Source organism: Acipenser ruthenus, chromosome 9 (genome assembly GCF_902713425.1).
Source record: "Acipenser ruthenus chromosome 9, fAciRut3.2 maternal haplotype, whole genome shotgun sequence".
Classification (NCBI taxonomy): Eukaryota; Metazoa; Chordata; class Actinopteri; order Acipenseriformes; family Acipenseridae; genus Acipenser; species Acipenser ruthenus.
Window position 1 is genome coordinate 40,205,585 of NC_081197.1, and position 22,314 is coordinate 40,227,898.

Consider the following 22,314-nt stretch of genomic DNA (forward strand, 5'->3'; position numbering starts at 1 on the left):
TCACCCACATTGCAAGCATTACAAAATTAAAAGATATATATATATCAGTAGTTTACAGGCTTGCTTGTTTCCAAGATAATTGACAAGTCCATATATGATGGGTGGTTCATTAATAAGTTTTGTTCCAATTGACATACATCAATACAAAAACAAAGCAGTACGTAAAAATATGAAGACAGGCTCAGGGGTGTCAGTGATGTCTCAGGGCTTGAATTTCAGCACGGGATCGCAGAAATCGCGCACTTTCCAAGTTGCTCCCGCATATCTGCAACTTTCAGTGTGAGAAAATCCCGCAGAGATATTTGAAGACACCATGCTACTGTATTTCTCACCCAATTTAGAATGCCTGAAACACTACGACAGTCTCTAAGGAAGTGGGTGTCAGTGACGAAAGCACTATGAGCCGCATACTGAGTAGTTCTGGTTAAAATAAATAAATACATAAAAGTAGTGCTGGATATTTTAAGTGCTGCGAGACTTTATTCTCTTGTACATGATTCTAGGCCGCTATCTTTAAGCATTATAGAAACTCAGTACAATGGAGTAAGTAAAGTTTTGAAAAAAAAAAGACGATATTAAGTCTATCTAGGTGTTGTTTTGCAAGTGGTGACTTTCGCTTTAACTCTTAAAACTCAGCCCCATTCATTTTGGGGTGCCAGCGCACCGAAGGTTACGCACATATTACTCGGGCACCTGGCCTTCATGGCTTGTTTAAAAGTACAGACTTGGGGCTTTCCAAAGGCGTATTCATTGTGTGTATGCAGTACTCCTAGCCGGAACTACGAGCGCCTGAAGTTAAGTCTCTCATCATGTGACAGAGTCAACAGCTTCATTTTGAGTCTGTTGCTTCGTCATTGTAGCAGCTAAACCGAAACGGGCGGTATCGTTGGAAAGCTTAGAAGCTCAGCTCCCCCCACCACCAATGTTCATTTTATATTGAGGTTCAATGGTGCAGTGTTTTTTTTTTTTTTGGAGACATCTGTGGATTACAATATTTATAGCAGTGACCAAACATGATCTTTTTGGAAAAGCATTTATTATTATTTTTTATATATATTCTCATCTCTACCACATATAGTATGCCTGATCCTGTTGCAACTTAATAATATGAAAGGACATTTTGTGGCGTTTCATTAGATATGTTACATGCATGCAGTACAAACTATCCAGAAATTAAACATAAATAAATGAAAACAGTGAAAAACAGACAGAAATAGGGCTGAGTGTAAATGGTGCGCTGGTTAAAAAGAAAAGCACCTAATTATTTTGTTGCATGCAAAAGACTTCACGTCAGGCAATGGCAAAAACAATGGTGCGTGCTTTGTGTCTCAGTGATGAACAGCTGTTAGGTCTCCTGAAAGCAGCTTATTTTAAAGCAACACCAGTGTGATTGATGATGCAGTAAAATATATATCGTTTTTTGACATGCAAAAGTTTCTTTTTTTGGCCATTTCCCCCTAAAACTTTGGAACCCCCCCCCCCCTCATTGGCTGCAGCACAGGGGGGAAATCCCCCCCAGCACACACAAAAATGAAATTCAAGCCCTGCGTCCTCTCAGTAAAAGGGCAAATTTTAAATCACATGGAATAATGCTCAAGGACATCAGTCAAGTATCTGTGTGCAATAAACTCCTTAAATTCTCAAAGTCCCAAGATAAATCAAACATTCTGGGTGAGGAGGAACACCATACAAAAAACAAATGGGGTGGGGCAATCAATGTGAAAGGGCAGATGGGATTGTACTTCAGTTTTTGAATGATGCATCACTGTACAGTGTTTGGAAATAACTTATGTAGCTCAATTAGATATGTTTATTAATAATCTGTAATAAAATAAAAAGTTACAATTGGTCAGTTTTACAATGGAAGGACCCAAAAGTTACCAAATGTACTTCATGATGTGTACAATCTTTGACTGGTGCTGCCCCAATAAGAGGATTTATTCTACAGAAGTCTCGAACTAGTCGTAAATTCTGAAAAACACAAGCTGAGGGCAAGAACATTGGAACTGCACACTTTACACAAAAATAAATAAATACATCAATCAATCAATCAGTCATCTCATGACAAAATTTCAGGTTCTGAATTTAAAAACTCTCATGTTACAATGTTGTTGACAGCCAGTTGTTCCATCAAGGCGGGACCTTTCTTTCAGCTCTGTTGCCGTAATACACCTGAAAAGTCACAGGGTCATCTAGAATCAGACACTTGGGCTGTGTAGATACTCAGAACATCTGAGGAATTCCCTTTAACATGCTTGTAACAGATATTTAATGAAGCCTGTTAATTACAAGCTGGTTGGATTCGCTCAGAAAATCCAAGTCTCTATACAGCTCCATCAGACAATGCCTTCAAGCAATCCAAGCCAACTACACTGCATGCTCCGGAACAGAATTACTCAGTGATTGAAAACATCATATAAAAGGGAAGAGGGAATGAAGCCACATTACAACTGAAATAACACTTGTAAATTATAGATCCATAACTTGAGCAGATCAGTACAAACTAAATAAAATATGTAAAAAGGTGGTTGTAATTTGAGACGAGAGAATCCACCCTTTTACACTTTGTGCTAAATTATATCTACTCAGTAACTCCACCAGACAACACAACTGCCTGTTGTCTTCTCTTGACAGAGCAGGGTGCATTTAGATAAAAGCATCAAGGACAGTGCACATCTACAAACTGCTCACAAAGTTAAAATGCATCTTCAGGAAGAACTAGAACACAATTTGCACAGCAATAAATAAGCCTACATGACATCACAATAATATTGTAAACCAGTTTTCATTTTTTGGGACAGTATTTTAACAGGAGCCAGACAATGCCCGTCTCCTCCCTCTTTTACAGTGCTTTTTTAGATTAAGTTGTATGCTTATTTGTAGACAATTGTGGCTTAAAGTATGTGCAAAAAGTAGAAACAAATTAAAATCAACTTTAACAGCTTAGTGCAGAGACTGCCAACACTTTCATTGTACACAAATGTCAGGTTAGTTTATCTTTTGTTAGTATATTTCGGTTTTGGATTTTACTGAAAGTTGGTTTGGAAAAAGCATAACCATTGCATCCCTACACAAGATAAGTTAGTTATATGAGCACAATCACAAACATTGCAGCAAAGTGTTTTACCCAATAATGGAGAAATGCTGTTACTGTAAAGCCAATGGGCAAGCATGCCTATAAAAAAATCCAGTACTAGTTACGTATTTGACACAACAATGGCCCCCACAACTGTATGAAATTTTAGTGCAAGAAATTAAGATTCTATTGCTTTAAGCAAAGTTAAGCTATGTATTTTGGTAGTTCAAGCTATGAACAAAGTTATATAACATTTTTTGGTCATTTGTCTTCTTTATAAAATCTACGGGACAGCCCGATTGTGCAAAGGTTTACAAATAGTTGTATTATTCACTATAGCACACACTATGACAATTCGAATATATGCAAGCTGCAATGTTAAACAAAGAAGTTTGCTTACTCTTATTTTATAAATATACTGTAAATATTACAGACTTCAACAGCTTGTAAATGGAAACCTTTTTTGGGATGACAAGAGGACTACAAAGAGAAACAAACAAACAGAAATACCCCCAAAGAGCACACCACAAAAAGCATTATATTTAGCAACAGTTTGATTTTTGGAGGCTCATAAAGCATTTCCAGACATCTAGTCTCTTCTTCTACCGGGTCTCTGGGAGGAGTCTTGGTAGACTGGCCTTTCAAACCACAGAACCAGTAGACCACTTTCCAGCATGTGCTGGTTCTCTCAGGCTGCTCATCCTCTTCACAGGCTCCGCTCATGAGACTTGCCTGCCCATTCCTATAATGTTCCATGGGGGTCTGATCCTCAGATGGACAGGGAGTCAAACAGTCAGGGGTGGAGGAATCCTGCAAGACCAGAAGCTTAACATCAGTGCCATCAACTATCTTCTCTCTGTGCAATCCAGTGGGCAGCTCTTTGTGCTTCGATGTCCCTTTGTCGTCAACAGGGTTCTTGCCAGTAAACTTGTAGGATTCTTCCTTGTGATGGCCAAGCTTCACATCCTTGTTCCAAACCCCCCAGATAGTGGTGGTCCGGATCTGCTCTTTTGTAGGGGGCGGGGTGAGGAGACTCACAACCACTGTAACGATTCCGGTGATCCAGAATAAGCAGGCTGCCACGTACATGTAGTGAATGTACTTGATGAAGGCTGGCCTGTTGTCTTGTTGGTCACAGTCAGGGGCTTGGTAAACAAAAACCAAGATTAACCTTATGCTCCCTAAAAGGAAACCAGTCATCCCACCGACAAATGCTCCGGTCTCATTGCAGCGCTTCCAAAAGACTCCTAACAGGAACAGAGCCGCTATAGGTGGAGTGAGATAGCCTGAAACCTCCTGAATATAGAGGTACATCTGGCCACCCTGCATCTGCACAATGACTGGAACCCATGCTATGCTTATAGCCACCATGAAAACCATAAAAAGTCGTCCGACAATCATAAGCTCTCTGGAAGTAGAACTTTTCCTAAACATCTTGTAGATGTCTAGAGTGAAGATGGTGCTGGCACTGTTGAATATGGAATCCAAGTCACTCATTAAGGCTGCAATCATCACAGCCATCATCAAACCACGAAGGCCTACAGGAAGAATGTTCATCACCAGGCGAGGGTAAGCAATGTTGGAGCAACCTGCCCGACTACCACAGACCTCCATGCAGTGCTCTGGGCTGATGCACACAATTTCATTAGTGTACAGTATTCTTGAAATCATCCCAGGGATCACAATGATGAACATTGGAAGGACCTTTAGGACACCAGCCATTAAGGTCGACCCTTTGGCATGAGCGATGTTCTTTGCTGCAAGTACCCTCTGGACGATGACCTGGTCAGCGCACCAGTACCAAACTGAAGCCGGGGTTTGGCCAAAGAGGAATCCAGGCCAGGGGATGTCCTCATCAGAGGGTTCACGCAACATTCTTAGTGCGTCCGGCTTTGGATGAATGTGGCAGCTGTTGGAGTAGCTGAAGTTGTAGGCAGCCAAAATTGCAGTCACATTTGGAGTGGCCTGCATGTACTTGGTCTTGACTCCCTCAAGCCCCCCAACCTCGACAAGGCTGATGACCATGAGGATGAGGGCTCCAACAACCATCAAGGAAGCCTGTAGAGTGTCTGTGTAGATTACAGCCACCAGCCCCCCAGTAACAGTCAGCAAGGCTGTTATGCCAATTAACAGAATTACAGACAGGTACAAGTTCCATCCCACTGACTCTTGGATGAACAGCGCTCCAGCATAAAGGGCCACAGAAATTTTGGTAAAAATGTATACCAATAAAGACAGAGCAGCAAAATAGATCTTTATTCTTTTCCCACCATAACGCTTGGATAGGTATTCTGGCATGGTATAGACCCCTGACCTGATGTAGACAGGGATAAATACCCATCCCAAAAGTTGCAGGAGCAAAAGTGAATTGAATTCCCAAGCTCCTACTGCAAACCCACTTGCTGCTCCAGATCCTGCAAGCCCAATGAAATGTTCACTGCCAATGTTACTGACAAATAAGGAGGCCCCAATAACAAACCAAGTCATGGACCGTCCTGCCAGAAAGTACCCACTCACAGAGCTTCTGTTGGACTTCCACATGGCGAAGAAACCAATGCACACCACAAGCACAAAGTACAGTGCCACAACGGCAACGTCTGCGGCTTCCATTGAAGGCCTCATTATTTTTCGAAATATTAAGTCAGTCTTACAACAAAATCCAGTGTGTTCAAAACTAAAAACACAGTATTTTCATGCAGGTCAAACACTTTGTCCTTTGGTTTGCTGTCTAGGAAACTGTAGGATCCCAGGGAGGTAAAAAAAAACAAACAAACAATTTCCGTTGTCCAATTTATGTTAATGATAATCCAAGGCCATTTACTGGGATGGTGTACAGGAAAAATTCTTACAGTAGTTGCAGCGGACAGTCTAGTAAAGACTAGTGTTTTATTCCTGCAAGACAGCAAAGACAAAAGACAAATGATATTAGATTCTATCCTTCATTGTGAACATAAGGATATGATGGCAGTCCAGTAAAATTAAATAAAAAGCAATGTGAAGGTTTACATTGAACTGCATGCACAACACACACATGCCAGGCAAACCTTAACAAAACAGTCTATTTCACTACTACAGAAAAAAAAAAAAAAAACATTTAGCAATTTTTTTTTAATCAGGATAGCATTACTTACACATTGTTTATGTTGTGAACTTCTCTCTTTTCTTATCCCATTTTAAAACAATTTAAAAGCCCAACTTTAGTTTCTAACAAGTATATTGGAACCTACCGCCCTGCCACCAATGTTAATAATGCAACTACAATGGAGTATAACAACTCCTTCTGAGAAACAATATTTTCACATCCAATGGAACCAATTACATTGGATATGTCGGGTTCTACTGTATGTCATTACATTTTTTAAAAGTAGACTAAAGAATCCTTTATTATTATTATTAATATTATTATTATTTATTTCTTAGCAGACGCCCTTATCCAGGGCGACTTACAGTCGTAAACAAAAATACATTTCAAGAATGTATATTACAGTAACTTATGACAGATGGGGATTTTCTGAAAACAGCCATAGCCTTTCCCTGCATCAGTATGATTCACCGTCATGCTGCCCCCAATTGGTTCAAACAGAGTAGCAAGTCAGATTAACCCTCAAGCGGACTGTACACCGCCAGCTCTCTGCTTTCCTGTCCAACCACTCTCTGCTTGACCCTCTCCAATCTGGCTTCCGCTCTGCTCACTCCACTGAAACCGCCCTCCTGTCTGTCACCAACTCACTTAAGTGTGCCCGAGCTGCCTCTCTCTCCTCTGTCCTAATTCTCCTCGACCTTTCTTCTGCCTTTGACACTGCTGATCACTCTATTCTACTATCATCACTTGCTGACCTGGGGATCTCTGGCACTGCTCTGGCCTGGTTCTCCTCCTACCTCTCCAACCGCACTTACCAGGTAACCTGGCGTGGAGCAACCTCCACACCTCACCCTCTCTTAACTGGAGTCCCCCAAGGGTCAGTCTTGGGTCCTCTCCTGTTCTCTCTCTACACCCGCTCCCTGGGCCCCCTCATCGCATCCTATGGTTTCTCATACCATTTCTATGCTGATGATGCTCACATTTTCCTCTCCTTCCCCACCTCTGACTCCACCATCTCCTCCCGTATCTCTACCTGTCTGTCTGCTATTTCCTCCTGGATGCACTCGCATCACCTCAAACTCAACCTCTCTAAATCTGACCTCCTTTTCTTTCCCTCCTCCTCCCCCTCCTCTGATCTCTCTATCTCTGTTCCTCTGGAATCTACCACACTCTCTCCCTCTTCCTCCGCTAAGAACCTTGGAGTCACCCTGGACCCCTGCCTCTCTTATTCCCAGCACATCTCCACTCTGGCACGCACTTGCCGATTCTTCCTGAGCAACATCCAAAGAATCCGACCCTTCCTCACCAACTATGCTACCCAGCTCCTGGTCCAGGCCCTGGTACTCTCCCGCCTAGACTACTGCAACTCCCTCCTGGCTGGCCTCCCTGCGTCCGCCACCCGTCCGCTCCAGCTCATCCAGAACTCTGCTGCCCGCCTGGTTTTCTCTCTGCCTCGCTTCGCCCACGCTACTCCACTACTCCGCTCGCTCCACTGGCTCCCAATCACCGCTCGCATCCAGTTCAAGACTCTTGTACTAGCCTACAGATGCCTTGACCAGACTGCACCCAGCTACCTCCAGACCCTCATCTCTCCCTACACCCCCACTCGACCTCTCCGCTCCGCCTGCACTAGCAGACTAGCTCTACCTCCACTACGCTCCCCTGCCTCCAGAGCCCGCTCCTTCTCCACCCTTGCTCCGCAGTGGTGGAATGACCTTCCTACAGATGTCAAGACTGCCCAGTCCCTGACCACATTCCGGCGCCTCCTTAAGACTCACCTCTTCAAACAGCACCTGTAGAACTCCTCTGTTTGTATCCTGGGACACTATCACCCTTCATTTAAATGTGCTTTATTTTGCTCTTATCTGCCCCCTATTTTACTGCATTTAATCCTGTACTTCAGAATACTGTAACATGCCAAGTGTTTAACCTGTAGTACTTTGTATTTAATCATATCCTGATGTAACTATCACTATTTAATCATATCCTGATGTAACTATCACTATTATCTGCTGTATTATTGAATTGTGGTTTGTCACACTTGTACTTTGCTTGAACAAAAGTTATTGTATTTCTTGCTCTTATTGTATTACTTGTATTGTAACACTTGAAATGTATTTGCTTACGATTGTAAGTCGCCCTGGATAAGGGTGTCTGCTAAGAAATAAATAAGAAGAAGAAGAAGAAGAAGAACAGATGATTAACTTAACTACCAAGAACTATGTCAATGAGGGGCGAGACGGTTCATCGTATATCGTGATACAAGTTTAAAATGAGTAGCTTACAACGGACAAAAGCGTGAAATAAATTACTTAACAATAATGAAAAGTTAAACAAAATTTAGAGAAAAAAACAAAACGCAGATAAAAACATTAATAACAATAATAACAATAACAATAACAATAACAATAAGGCCCAAATAACAAGAATGTTTTTTTTTTTTTGTATTCCACTGCTAGCAAGCAGGGAATACTAACACTGTACTAAAGGCTTAGAATAGGCTACAGAAACGCTGCCTGGCCAATGGTAGTTGAGACAGCTGGGATTCTGGCCAATATTTGTAGAAACTCGCTGCTATTTTTACTAATTTTTATATTCAAATGCTATATACAGTGCCTTGCAAAAGTATTCAGACCCCTGACCAATTCTCTCATATTACTGAATTACAAATGGTACATTGAAATTTCGTTCTGTTTGATATTTTATTTTAAAACACTGAAACTCAAAATCAATTATTGTAAGGTGACATTGGTTTTATGTTGGAAAATATTTTTAAGAAAAATAAAAAACTGAAATATCCTGCTTACAGATTTTTAAAAAATGGAGATTTATACTGGGTTGCGACTCCCCCACCACGCAAAAAAAAACAAAAAAAAAAAACCCTGAAGGTGTGACTAGCAAAAGGGTCCGGTTGTACCAACGAGATCAAAAAATAGGCCACGTTTTACTAAACATTTTAAAACTAATAAACAATTACCATAATGAACATTATCGTAATATGCTGCTTAAAACATAACAATATATTCATAATAAAGTTGAGTTCTTACCTATAAACAGTAACAGGTTTAAAGTTTGGGACTCGCTGTCTGTAGTTTGGTGTTGTTTACATTATCGTCAGCATATTAATTTTAATTGATTTGAAGCTGAAATTACTTTAAAATATGCTTTTCTTAACCAATACAGTACTATAGTATCATTTTAATAGCAAAACTATTTAACTTATATACCAATATTTAAATTGTGGGGAAACCTCAGCGTTTCAAGAAATATATTTTAAGGGCAATTTTCGTAATTTCCCCATTAATCTGCGCTATGCCACACTCGCTCTACCGTTCAGAGATAAAGGGCCTCTTTACGAAAGGGCACTAAACATTATGGTGCACCATAATTGCAATTGGTGTGCACGTTCACGATTTCTGTATTTACTATTGCAATTATATTCAAGACTACAGAAAGAAGGGGTTATCAACTTTATTCTGGACAAGGGAGTGAGTAGTGCACAGTGGAAAATTCCCATTTTCACAGTTTGCCAGAATCTAAGGGGGTGGAGTTACCAAAACAAACAAACAAAAAAGTGTCATTTGCTTACTATGGAGTATAATAGGAATGCTTTTTGCTCTCTGTCAAAATACAAGCAGTTCATATGCACACAAAATCACACTTGGATGGTGAAATTGTCTGTCTAATGACACAAAGCCCACAGCTGCCAGGTCATGCTTGGTGTGGTTTAGGACTTGACAATTGTGCTGCTTGTTTTCTAATACTAAACATCCATTCATTATAAAGATGTGGCTTACATATTTCGATTCTGTATGCAAGTCTTATTTCGCAATGACTTATGAACTTATTTCAACACTCTACTACCCCCCCTCTCCCCCCCCCCCCCCCTCCACACCAGTTTAAATGGGGGTTGAAAAACCAACGGTTTACAGAATAATCAGTATGTGTCCTTTGACTTATTTTTTTATATACAATTTCTATGACTGAGCTCAGGTGCACACTATTGCACAATATTTGCAAAGCAGCATACAGTATATCATAACATTGTGCACTCTTACCTATATAGACTGCATCAATTTTATTTACTAAATACATATTTAAAATATTCAGACGTACTAAGGACACAATTTTCTAAACTTGCACACAGGAAAATAATTACATTAACTTTTTTTTGCATGCATTTTGTTGTCAAAAATAGTTTAAAACAAGCATATTCAAGTTAATTCTGGTGAAAGTTTAAAAATGTGCACAAAAGAAAAATATGTTTGCATACAGTAGTCTTGCATCTGAATAGTATTGCGTATTTACAGTAGCTAAGCCTACCAGTATTAATCAAATCTAAAATGTCCCTCACTCCACACTACTTGAACTCTTGCAATAATAAAAGGGTTTAAGATCACATTTGAAATGCAATGGAATCTTTTGTTTTATTGCATCTCCACAAAGCATGTTTACTGTTTGGCAGCTTGGCTACAGCGTTACTGAAAATGCATTATTATTAATAATAATAATAATAATAATAATAATAATAATAATAATAATAATAATAATAATACGCCGATAGGTGCATCCCTAGTGTGTAATGTACTGCAAATGGCTTCATTATTTATTTGTTACACTTGAAATTTTAATGTATTTAAACACCGTTAACATATAATTAATTAATTTCCCGACTGTTTGGAAAAAGACAAGAACGTTGCGCCCTCGTGTCTTTGGGGACAATACCACCAAAATCTGAAAGAAACTTCTGGAAGCCGAACGACGACCAGCGGTTAGGGTTATCTCGCTGTCACTTCTTGGAAAGAACAAAGCAACCCACATTGATAAATATAATTGATTATAATTATATGTATTTAAGAGGTTAAGAGGTTAAAATGAGTTAGTTGATGCTTTCGACAGCAACTACGAGAATATCAACAACTCAATAACGATTATTTTCAACTAGTAAATTATTACTAGCTTACCTATGGAAGGAGAGGTAGAGCCCTCTGTTTTGACAGACGACAGATCATTCGAGATCATAGTGTATGGGACTGGTTAAGTTGATTTGCAAAAAAAATTACTGTAAGAACTATCCAAATGATAACTATGATAAAATGATACATCTGAACCACACGTTGAGTAATTGCTTTTAACTTACTTTACATTTCCCAAGGTAAAATAATTCAAGTCATTACTAAGTTAGAATTCCATACAAATATACACACACAGCCACGATTATGACATGATGTAGGCTGTTAGTTATTTAGTAATATTGCAAATAACATCATAATTATAAAGGTCATATTTTTAACACAAAATAATCAAACAAAACTAAAGCCCTTTCACTTACCCTTTGCATTGTTTTGAGTATCAAAGCTAGCTCGTATCTAGGCATATCGGTGACTAGCAGTATAAAACTAGATATAAGTATAAATAATAAAACAAACAGTTCCTTAATGGTTCCACGTTTCTGTTCCTGTTCAATGTCTGTTTCTGCGTAGTCGCAGGCAATGCTACTATGCTTGGCATTAAACCGCAAACTACCGCAACTTGCGTCCCTTTTTATAAAGAGCAAGGAACACAGCAATCTCCTCCCTTTCTCCCATTGAAACCTTGAGGGCAGTCTTCAGATGAAAATACTCTCATTTGTAGTCAGCGTACATGCAAATTCTTGGCACATGATAAGCTTTTTTTTTCCTCCATGACCATCGTGTCTGCCAAGTGGTTTTGCACCGTACAGTACATCCGTAATTCTTGTATAAGAACCTTTTGCTGAGTATCGCAACCTTCATATATCTTAACTGTAGGTCTACCAAACACTGACCTTCTAAAACAAACGCTGTAAAACATTTAAAATATCAAATCAATACGTTTATAATATATTGCATTATTACTGTATTATTACAATTGTGCTGGAGGAAGTATTTGGCACCAAGCGTGCCAAACTCTGCCAGGAGACACTATTTGGGTCAACACCAACCAATCCTATGCGCTTCTTTAGTGTGACGTCACACCCGCTTCTAGGTGGTTCTAAACAAGCAGGCGAGTCAACGGCAAAAGGCATTAGTGCGTTTTAAAACCTCTGTAAATTAAATTGCAAGAGGTCATTTTTTAATATAATTCAAAAATAATTAAATAGCGTGGTCTAGTGTTGTGCTGCAGACTGCAACCACCATTCAGAAACTTTCTGAGAAAGAGAAAACTGCAGTTTCGATAGTCGATTTTATGTATTGCTGGTCCCTAAATGGCAAGACATGCCGGTTTGTAGGAAACTGTCCGAATAATAGGCTATTAATAAAAAATAAACACCACAATGTGTGTATTGACATTTAATTTGATCATGTTCATTGTTATTCTTATATTACTGTATACTACAGAAAACAGCGAAGCACAACTGTTAAAATGTACAGCATAATAATAAATCGGTGTCAACTATTCCACGTATTTTTCATTAATATTATCAACTACCAGTATTCTTTTTTTAAAATACATTTTAAATCGTTTATCTATATACACAAATTAATTATAATAAAATCCGAGCGTGAATTTAGCGAGCAACATGCCTCAACATCGTTGGTTTTAAACTGTTTTGGTTTTCAAGACACCAAGTGTACCATCATGATTGTTAATCTCCTGATTTGAAAGAGTTTTCTCCACTTTTAATTCGTTTTTTAAAAAGTCTATGTAGAAAACAATGAGAGCGCCATATTGTTTAGAACCGCGTAGCAACAGTATCCAAGGAGGTAAATGTTTGTGACGAAAGCGCTAAGAGCCGTATTACAGCGTACATGAGAATATTCTAGAAGTGTTTCTGGAAATTTGGTTTTTGAATTTTTTACACGTCAGTCGCCGGGGGAGCAATCTATTTTTTTTTTCTACCAGAGGATGGCACTACATTTCCAATGAGCTCTCACGTCGGTGGACATGCGCGCTAGTAGTAAAAACTACAATGCCCAGAGCACCGTGCTTCCGCTTCAAGACATCCGTCCATGCGCCGAAGGTTTGACCTACAGTAGCAGGATAAGATGGCAGCAGCAGGATTTGGAAAGCAGGTAGGAGGACATTGGATAACAAATGTACTATCTTCCCATAAACCGTTCTTTGGTCAAACTGGCTTCACTTTATCCATTATTCATGCAGGCAGCTGCATGACAATATTTAAAACATGGCGATTGAGCCTTGATAAGCGCTTTGCCTGTTTTCCCAAGGCTAACGCTATTCAGAATTGGGGGCCTTGTGTATGATGAACTTCACAGTGCTGTTTCGCACAGAACTATGTGTTTCCCATCATTTGTGTATGAATCACGTTACAGTACCGACTTGGCGTATGTAGGTATTTCCTACAACTTAGCTGTAATGCACGTTATTTTACTGTAAAGAATACATGTAGCTGTCTGCATGTATTTCTTTGATTTTTCACTTGTGCGTTAATTATCTGACAAATGTATTAAGTGCAAATTTAAGCCAGTGCAGAATTTCAGGTAGGTCATTTGGAAGTAACATAAACACTTACTGTAAAGTGGTAATTGTTGCGCTCCCGTAGTTGTTTCTTGTTTGCACTTCGTTGCTTAAATACATTAAAATGTAGTCTCTGTAGTGTTCAGTTTACCGTGCCATCAACATAATTTATGTATCGTAAAGTAGTATCATAAAATGTATAGCTTGAACTAGCGGTGACCCATCAAGGACAAGTTTCACTGGCTTCTTCCCATAGACAAATCGTGAATATCAAACCTGCACCATGAGTTTGGAACACGACATATTAAGCCCAGGAGACACATTAACTGTCTGATTTGTATTGGTTTTCAAAGTTGTACAGTAATGCATTTTTCCACTATTGCATGACATGTTTAAGTGTGTCCAATAATACCTTGACCTGCTACTTGAGCATGTACAGCAGTGCATATTGTGTTCAGTAATACATCCTACTACGTGTTGTATACAAGGCAAAAAAAGTGTCTTAAAAATCTATGCAAATCCTAGCGGGTTTCTGTTCACTATTAATGGATTTGTCTTTTTGTTTGTTTAGGTGCGGCACTTCAGCACTACTGTGATTAAACCTGTTTCAAAGCTTATACAGGTAAGGTTATGCCCTACTAGACCGTTGTACCACAATGGTAAAATTGGGAACCACTTTTCCATTTTGATAAAACAATGCATTAATATTTGTTTATAGAAGTTGGTTTTGGTCAGGTGTCAAGTCCTATTTTACTGTTGGTTGTAATGTCTGTAAGTCCTTGCCAGGAGATATATTCCTAACATACCTTGTCTGTGGAGGTTAGATATGCATGGGTGATTTGCCTTAATTTAGAAAAGTTTATGGAACTGTTTCTATTGTTTTTTGTTTCCCCAACTGTGTATGATTGAGTACATCAGTTGACTTGACTCAGAACCATGGAACAAATTCAGTTTTCCTTGCTACTTGTCGTCCAAGAACAAACACGGACTCGGTGTGAAATGGCTTCAGACTGTGTGCTGGATTATGTTCTAGCTTTAATGTGTTTGTCTCACAGCCTCCTATTCAGGTGTATGGAGTGGAGGGCCGCTATGCCACTGCTTTGTACTCCGCTGCCTCTAAGCAGAAGAACCTGGACCAGGTGGAGAAGGAGCTAGGTCGTGTCAAGGTAAGTAACTGCATTTCTCATTCTCTGGTACTTTGGTAAAAGTTATCCTGGATGTGTGCTTAATGCTGTCAATTATACTTAAAGTAATTTAAAATGCTATACACATGGCAATTGGGTCTCCTCAATGCAGCTAAATGCCTTGCTATTCTGGGAATTGCTCTGCATTCAGCTTTAACCTGTAACTACTATCCATGGGTCCTGTGGACCCAGAGCACTTTTTAAAATGTCCACTGCTCTTTTGCAACATGCAGCCCCTCACTGTACCCTGCTATACAGTTTCATGTCCAGTCAGTGCCAGTTGCATGGTGGTGTTCTTGCAGGGCTGCCTACTTGTTTCTGCACAAGTGGGTATTTGGGTCTAGGGTTCGGATAACATGGAGAAAGAGGTTATCCATGTCCTTATCCATGTATTTAATGTAATAATAATAGCAATGCATGTGCTGAAACTTTACATTTTCCTACTGGATGTATGGTAATATCTACTTCAGAAGTGATGTTTTTAATCTGTTTGCTTTGAGGCTATGTTCTCAAATCTGAATGGTAATTGGGGAACTTGATGTCCTCCACATACATTTAGTCAAAAGGTTTTTTCAGCATTACCAGTTAGCAGCAAGGTTAACGCGTATGAAAAAGAAACAAATCCACGAGCAGTGCATGTTTAGAGCAAGGGCTAATTGAATGGCATCTTTTTTTGCAGATTTTAATGAAAGATCCCAAGATGACTACTGTATTTATGAACCCCCACATCAAGCGCAGTATTAAGCAGAAAACTGTCAACGATGTTATGACAAAAGAAAAACTCTCTACTATCACAATCAACTTTATAAGTAAGTGTTTAATTGTCCTGGTTAGGTGATCCTCAAAAATCTGTTTTGTATTTGAAAATAAACAGTTAAATATAACATTTATTAGTCTGTGGTTGTAGTAAATACAATACACAAGTCTTATTTCCATCCCTGTTGTTAGAAGGCTATGGTTACTGTGCCAGTATCACAAAGTACACTACTCTAAACAGTAAAAGGCATTTTCAGAGATATATTGAAATAATACAACAGCGCTGTAGAGTCAATTTAATGCAACACAATTATCGGTGAGATGTCAGGTGACCATAACATGTCTTGGCTGGGTAAGGGAGTTCCAGTTGTCCATCCTCCATACCTTCCTTAGTGTAAGCACCACAGTATAAATGCAGGTCTGGAAACCCCCTTGACTTTTTGGATTAATGCAGAACAAGCTGGTGAATCTGTCTCTCTCCCCAGACCTGTTGGCTGAGAACGGTCGCCTGTCTTTTACCCCTGGTGTCATTTCTGCCTTTGGCAAGATGATGAGTGCCCATCGGGGGGAGGTTCTGTGCTCCGTCACTACAGCCCAGGTATATTTAATAAAGTAGCTGAACTAAGATTAAGCCATTTTCTGCTATAAGGATCCGATAAGGAAGTGAATTCTGATGGAAAAGGGAATTGGGTTATTAGATTTACTTTAGAATGTATATAGAATATATATAGAATGTATATCTTTTTTTTTTTTCTTTGCTCCTCCAGTGTTGTTCAAAGAACAAAGAATGTCATTTTTAGCTGTTTCATAGTTTGACACTGCAGTGCAGGCACTACTCCAGCAGTTAACTACTTCAAATACATTCCCCTACACTGTTTACAATATAATCCCTTTTCTAATTAATTCACTGTCTTCATTCAACAACTTTGCCTATTAAACTTTTATTTTAAATCCAGCCGCTGGATGAGGCAAGTCTCGCTGAGCTGAAAAATGCTTTGAATGGCTTCCTGCAGAAGGGCGAGACTCTGCAACTAGAGACCAAGGTATGCATGCATATAAATAAAGATTTATTCCATGTGATTGTTAATCAGATGGGATATGCTGTTTGAAACTGTCTTGGTAGCATTAGTTAAAGGGGAATAGAAACGGTGGTTTTTTGTGCGTTAAAATGATTTAAAAAGTAATAAAAAATAACATTTGCCATACAAAACAAGTCATATTTATCATATTATACAATAAAACTACTTTTAAAAATACAGAGACCAACACTTTCTATTGGCGTGTTACGCTATATTGACAGTGACGTTACTGGTTGGATAACGCGACCGGCTGGAGGATTTAACACAACAGATGGCGAATGTCACGTCGGGATATGTACATACCTGGGAACCAAAGATCTTCTATGTTAATGTATTATGTAGAAGATCTTTGTGGGAACTATCCCGGTTTGTTAAAATTGTTAAATAAAGTTATTATGGTTTGAATAAAAAAAAAAATACATCCAATCGCTTTTATGATACATCAGTAAAATTACTGGATCTGAGTGTGAACTTGTGGACTTGTGAGGAAATTAGATCAAACTCGCTACTTTTGGTTTTTAATTTATGTATGAGTTATTACGTTACGTATTTATTTTTGTCGGGGTGGGGAACAAACACGTTAGTCTTGGATCGTGCAGCAAACTGCATCGCGTGAAAAGAAAATGGTTGCATGAGGATTTATACAAGGTAAAAAACGCGAGGCACTAAGTACAAACCGTTATTATATAACATAGCAGTATTAGTTCAAAATCCTGTTTTTGACTCATTGTCACGCTTTTTATAAATGTCAGTGTTTTGGGCATTAAAATGTTTACGTGTTCTTTGTTATTGGTGTGTATGTGTGAGTTTACCAGTGTTGAGAAGTACTGTACAGACAGTAGGATGTCAGTAAAATTCCAAAAGTACCCATAGATATATTATTATCAGCATAAACAGAATATCAAGACCTTTGACTCTTGTCTTCTTCTAAACAATCTCTGATCGTGTTTTTCTTCACTACTTGTTGGTGTCTGACAGTCACAGCTTTTGTGATCATACGACATAAAATTAAATACAGACGGCAAGGCCATATCTTTTAAATCGCCTGTCTTGACGTTTTTATTTGTACGTGCCATCAGCAGTGAAAAGTCCTTTATACCGCTGTAATCAACAAAGTGAATACTGCAAACTTGTGAATATTTAACATCAGGAACAATTTTTTTTCAGTACTTGCAGCCACTTTTTTGTTTTGGGAGACGATGATAATGTATACTCGAATTCTTATAAAACATGATTTGTACAGCCAGAGCCTATGTAATTTACATTACGCTGGACTGATTCTTCCAACCAGTGACGTCACCGGAAGTGAATTTCAGACATGGCGAATTACAGGTTGATAAATTGAGGAGTTTAAACAGCTCGTTTGACAAATACCGGTCGAAAACAATAAAAAGAAACCCTCACATTGCTTTTGTACATTTTTAACACTATAATCACACAGTGATAAGTGTTTCCTTTCCCCTTTAATAACACACAATTTGATTAGAAATTAGAAAAAGGGGATTTTAGGCAGTCTAATGTACTACCTGGTTTACTTTCTATAACAAAAGTTTTTATTATGTTTTGTCACCTTGTCTGGATAACCTTGTATCCCTTTCCTGGTTGCCATGCATTCTGAAAACACATTTACTGTGAAGGAAATGCAGAATTTACTACCTTTGAAATCTACATTGTTGTAGAATTAGATAGCAGTGCTGTATTGATAAATGCCGGCTTTGTTACTAGTAAATTGTCCAACAATATCCTCTAAATTTACCTAATGTTTAAATCTTACATTTTTACTGTTCTTTGTGTGTTCTGAATTCTGTGTGTGTGTGTATGTGATATATATATAATTTTTTTATGGGGGGGTGGATAGTTGTTGGAAATAGAAGTAAGCAGAAAGAGTTGTACAGAAACACACAGGATAGTAAGCTGGTAAAAATAAGAAAATGTAGATGCTATATCCTTATTTCTTTGACTTCTCTTCTGTCCACAGTCTGACCCGTCTGTCCTCGGTGGAATGATTGTTAGTATTGGAGACAAGTATGTTGACATGTCTACCAAAACCAAGATTCAGAAGCTGACCAAAATTATGAGGGAGACTTAGTTTTATGGATTGAGTTCAAATTTGCCCATTCACGTTTATTCCTGTCTACTGACTGTAAAAAGAAATGTCAAACCTGTTGTAAGGAACATAATAAAATGTTTTAAAATATAAAATGGTATTCCTGCTTTGTTTTTTTTCCTTCAACTGTATTTTATGTGAAGACTTTTTTGTGGCTTGGCTTACAATTGCTGTACTGATGTCAAAACAGTTATTCCTGTAAAATCAATTAATTACTCTTCATTGTTTGATTTTACTGAGCCACAGATCTTCATAAGCATTTGTGCCATTCAGCTGATCTGTGAGTTGAAGGGTAGCATGTGTGAAAGCCATGTAAAATGCAGAGTTGTTCAGGGCACATAATGGCAAGACATACCCTGAATCACATAATATGCATCATAAAGAAAGACTGTTTAGTAAGATTGTTCTTATGATGGGTTTACAGTACAGAACACAAGGTTTACATTTCTTTGTACCAGGCAAGACACACAAAAAAATATATACACTGGAATTTTGGATAAATGGTAAACATTTTAAATAAACATGTTTTACATTAAACTTACTGACAATGAGACCCCCCCCCCCCCCCCGCCAAAGAAACTTCCAGAGTTTCCCTTGCTTGATTGTTTTAAACATTAAAAACGGTACATAACACCATTAGCTTTTTAATAAATTCTGTTTATAATTAAGACTTTATTATGACCACATACAATATGATATTTTTTTTCAGAAATAAAACTAACCAATACATTTATTTGGCAATAAAAATGTGCACCAATGAGTTTACAACACAACCAGCAAGGGAGTGTCTGAAACGTAACACTGACAAAACAAAATATGTATTTCACACCTGCATTTGACTAAGTGTGTTGATGACTGGTAAATAGTTCAACCCAATTTAACCACATTCATTCTAAACTTACAAACCAATCTGGTTAATAAAAATAAAGCAACATGTCGTTTCTGCAAAAGCTGTTTATTAGCAACCTACCCCCAATCCCTGAATAATATGTAAGAGTAGGTTCTCAACATTACCAGTGACTTGGATTTGCAAGTGAAATCTAAGATAAAGCATGCATTTTCAACGTACTCGCTAACAGTAACAGCTAGATTGTCAAGTGTAGTCTAAATCGGACTGAAAAAGCAAGTACCATAAAAACGTAAAAGGACAGATACCCACCACATAATGTCTACAGAAAGTCCTTAACAGGTTTCTATCACAATTAGACATGCCATTTTCTAGACAGATGTAAAAATATAAGTGACAATCTCCATTTACCCACAGATCACTTAATCGTAAAACAATTTAATTCCCTTTCCTAAACCACCAACATTCACAAGCAAGTCGACTTAGCCTTAGAAACCAAAAAACACTTAAAATAAATACATTTTAATATAACAAAAACAAACTTATTAGCCTGTTGTTTAACATTATCACATCTGCTTCTATACTATAGTTCAAAAATATATACAGAAATGCATTCAAATGAATATTTATAAACACATATATTTACAAATGGGTCTGGTGTGAAATACCACAAAAAGGACTTGCATCACAAAAAAGTTAGACATTTCATTCCATGTAGGTTTTGCAAAATCATCAAGGGCTATCCATTTGACTTTCAACATGATTCTCATTTTGCTTTAAGAAGTATTAAGGCAATGGATCACACAAGGGGCTATGCAGTACTCTGCATTTGCACAATAGTTTCCCTTTGCTCCATTTTTCAGTCATCTGTGAGCTAAATTTAAAAGCACCCAATGCCAAGATGAAAAATTGCAATCCTTTTTTAGTTTCCTCCCTTTCTCAAAATGATGCTGCTGGTTCTGCTAAAATAAACACCTATGCTATATATATATATATATATATATATATATATATATATATATATATATATAGTTTCTTAATTTTTTGCTGGCTTGTCGTATTGATTAAAAGCAGAACACTGTCCCCCATGTCTGTCTTGAAAAGTAGTAGAGGAGATACTTTAGTGGTTAGTACCTGTGTATACATGGAACTGAGATGAGTTAAATAATAAATACTACTGTATTAATAAATAAGTTTAAATAATGCAATATAGTTACACACTGATTTAAAAAAAGAAAAAAATGCTTTCAACAATAGTCTGTCCTTACTTTTGGTTCTGCACACTCCTTTGAATTCCTGGCAAAGCTTTGGAAACTCTTACAAAGGTAGCTTTAAGAAATGTACCTGACCCATAACTTGTAGGTGTATTGGTTACACAATGCATGTTTGTGTCCTATGAATAAGTGAAAGGTAATCATTTATTACCATAATGTACAGTATTACAGAACGCAGTTAGACTACAATTTTTGTCAGCAATATGCATTGCCTGCCTGTTGATTTGTAATGACCATTAGGACTATGTTTGTACCAGTCTGCAACGCAAAACCACCCACGTAAATTCAAATCCAATGTCTGACACACTTGTTTTGTCCCAACAGCTTTTGCAGATACCCATCAGTTGCTCTGTGCAGCTCTTGACCTTGAAAACATAAATAATAGTAAGTCTGTTTGGCTCCTATGGTTCCTCAAACAACTGCAGGTCCAGACGCACAACTATCTCTCCAGTAGGGACTTCATGCAGGAGAAGCCGCTTGGTGATTGGTCCCTTAGAACCCTGGTCTTTCTTTATATCGGTGACCCGGATCTCTGTCCTTCCCAGGAAATCTGGAACAGAGAAGGGGGGGTGGGAGGCTGAGATTCATGTCTCACAGTCAGGACCTCCAGTGGAGCCCAGTAAAGATACACTGGCCTGACAGAAGACTTGAAACAGAACAGGGCCCCTTGTACCTCTCTGAGACCCCTTAATGACTAAACAGACAATCGTCTCTTTAAAAATAAGAAATATTTTAATGACAAGGTCGTCTCAAGTTCAGTTGCTCCCCAAAATGTTATCTATTTTCTAGGAATACAGAACAACTATGCGTGAGACCTTTATTGCTAATTATACAACTGGACACGGCTCTCCCATTATTTTCTATGGCAGTCAGACGTGGTGTGTTCTTACTTAATAACTGAAGCAGGGGTGAGAGATGACACGAATGAATGGCACCTGCTCTAAATCCACCGCTTACTGATGAAAAGCTTCTCCTGGACTCTCAAGCTCTTCTCTCAACAAGTCACTCTTTCAATGAACAAATAACTTTACAAAGTTGTCATATAATAGTGATAAATTAAGGTATAATGGCATTGCTGTGGCATATTCCTCTGTAATAATGAAACAGCTTTGTTCAAATAATGTCCTCAATCTCCAGTCAGGCTTTATTCACTCAGGAATTCCATTATTACAGATGAACATGCCACAGCAATGCCATTATCCCTTAATTTACCCAGCTCAAACCTCTTCCTAAATCCCTGATTAGATAGGTAGTCTTGGCATCCACTATTGTAGAAACAATTTTTTAAGATTAAAAAGGACAAATACCCCATTGGTAGTAAGTCTGCATTGATAAGTAAATCTGAATCTGAGCGGTAAAAAAGGGCAATAAAAGCCCCACCCGAGTTATGATTAATGACTGATGTCCCAATACTTTTGGTAGGGCAATGTACACATAACAAGATGTCTGATACCAAGTGCAAGGAGAAA

The 22,314-nt window shown here is 38.3% G+C and overlaps 3 protein-coding genes across 8 annotated transcripts in view; 1 reads left to right on the forward strand and 2 right to left on the reverse strand.

Annotated features, from left to right (window-relative positions):
* The window catches only part of LOC117405845 (sodium/myo-inositol cotransporter-like), a 37,773-nt gene extending 25,781 nt beyond the window's left edge, over positions 1-11,992 (reverse strand). Inside the window, exons 1-2 of one of the 2 annotated variants that reach the window (XM_034009253.3) lie at positions 11,491-11,982; positions 1,797-5,968 (exon numbers count right to left, since the gene is read on the reverse strand). In XM_034009253.3, the coding sequence (XP_033865144.3) occupies positions 3,557-5,698 (2,142 nt within the window). In that variant the 5' untranslated portion in view covers positions 5,699-5,968; positions 11,491-11,982 and the 3' untranslated portion in view covers positions 1,797-3,556. Of the gene's footprint in view, positions 1-1,796; positions 5,969-11,490 lie in introns of those variants that run through there. The other variant, XR_009329499.1, reaches the window with a different exon arrangement.
* Positions 11,993-13,055: 1,063 nt separating this feature from the next.
* On the forward strand, positions 13,056-18,819 carry LOC117405330 (ATP synthase subunit O, mitochondrial-like). The gene is made up of 7 exons (XM_034008296.3): positions 13,056-13,192; positions 14,170-14,220; positions 14,654-14,764; positions 15,462-15,591; positions 16,024-16,136; positions 16,495-16,581; positions 18,596-18,819. Exons 1-7 carry the CDS (start codon positions 13,166-13,168, stop codon positions 18,704-18,706), a joined length of 630 nt encoding a protein of 209 aa, XP_033864187.1. The 5' UTR covers positions 13,056-13,165; the 3' UTR covers positions 18,707-18,819.
* A 1,773-nt stretch (positions 18,820-20,592) lies between these two features.
* The window catches only part of LOC117405815 (intersectin-1-like), a 71,287-nt gene continuing 69,565 nt past the window's right edge, over positions 20,593-22,314 (reverse strand). For 4 of the 5 annotated variants that reach the window (XM_059029981.1, XM_034009193.3, XM_059029979.1 and 1 more), the window contains one exon: positions 20,593-21,395. In XM_059029981.1, coding sequence (XP_058885964.1) covers positions 21,247-21,395 — 149 coding nt within the window. In that variant the 3' untranslated portion in view covers positions 20,593-21,246. The remainder of the gene's footprint in view (positions 21,396-22,314) is intronic. The other variant, XM_034009196.3, reaches the window with a different exon arrangement.

Coding starts and splice junctions, on each gene's coding strand:
- LOC117405330 (XM_034008296.3), top strand. CDS start 13,166: ATGGCAGCAGCAGGATTTGGAAAGCAG. Junction 14,765..15,461: donor AGGAGCTAGGTCGTGTCAAG/GTAAGTAACTGC, acceptor CTTTTTTTGCAG/ATTTTAATGAAAGATCCCAA. Junction 16,582..18,595: donor CTCTGCAACTAGAGACCAAG/GTATGCATGCAT, acceptor TTCTGTCCACAG/TCTGACCCGTCTGTCCTCGG.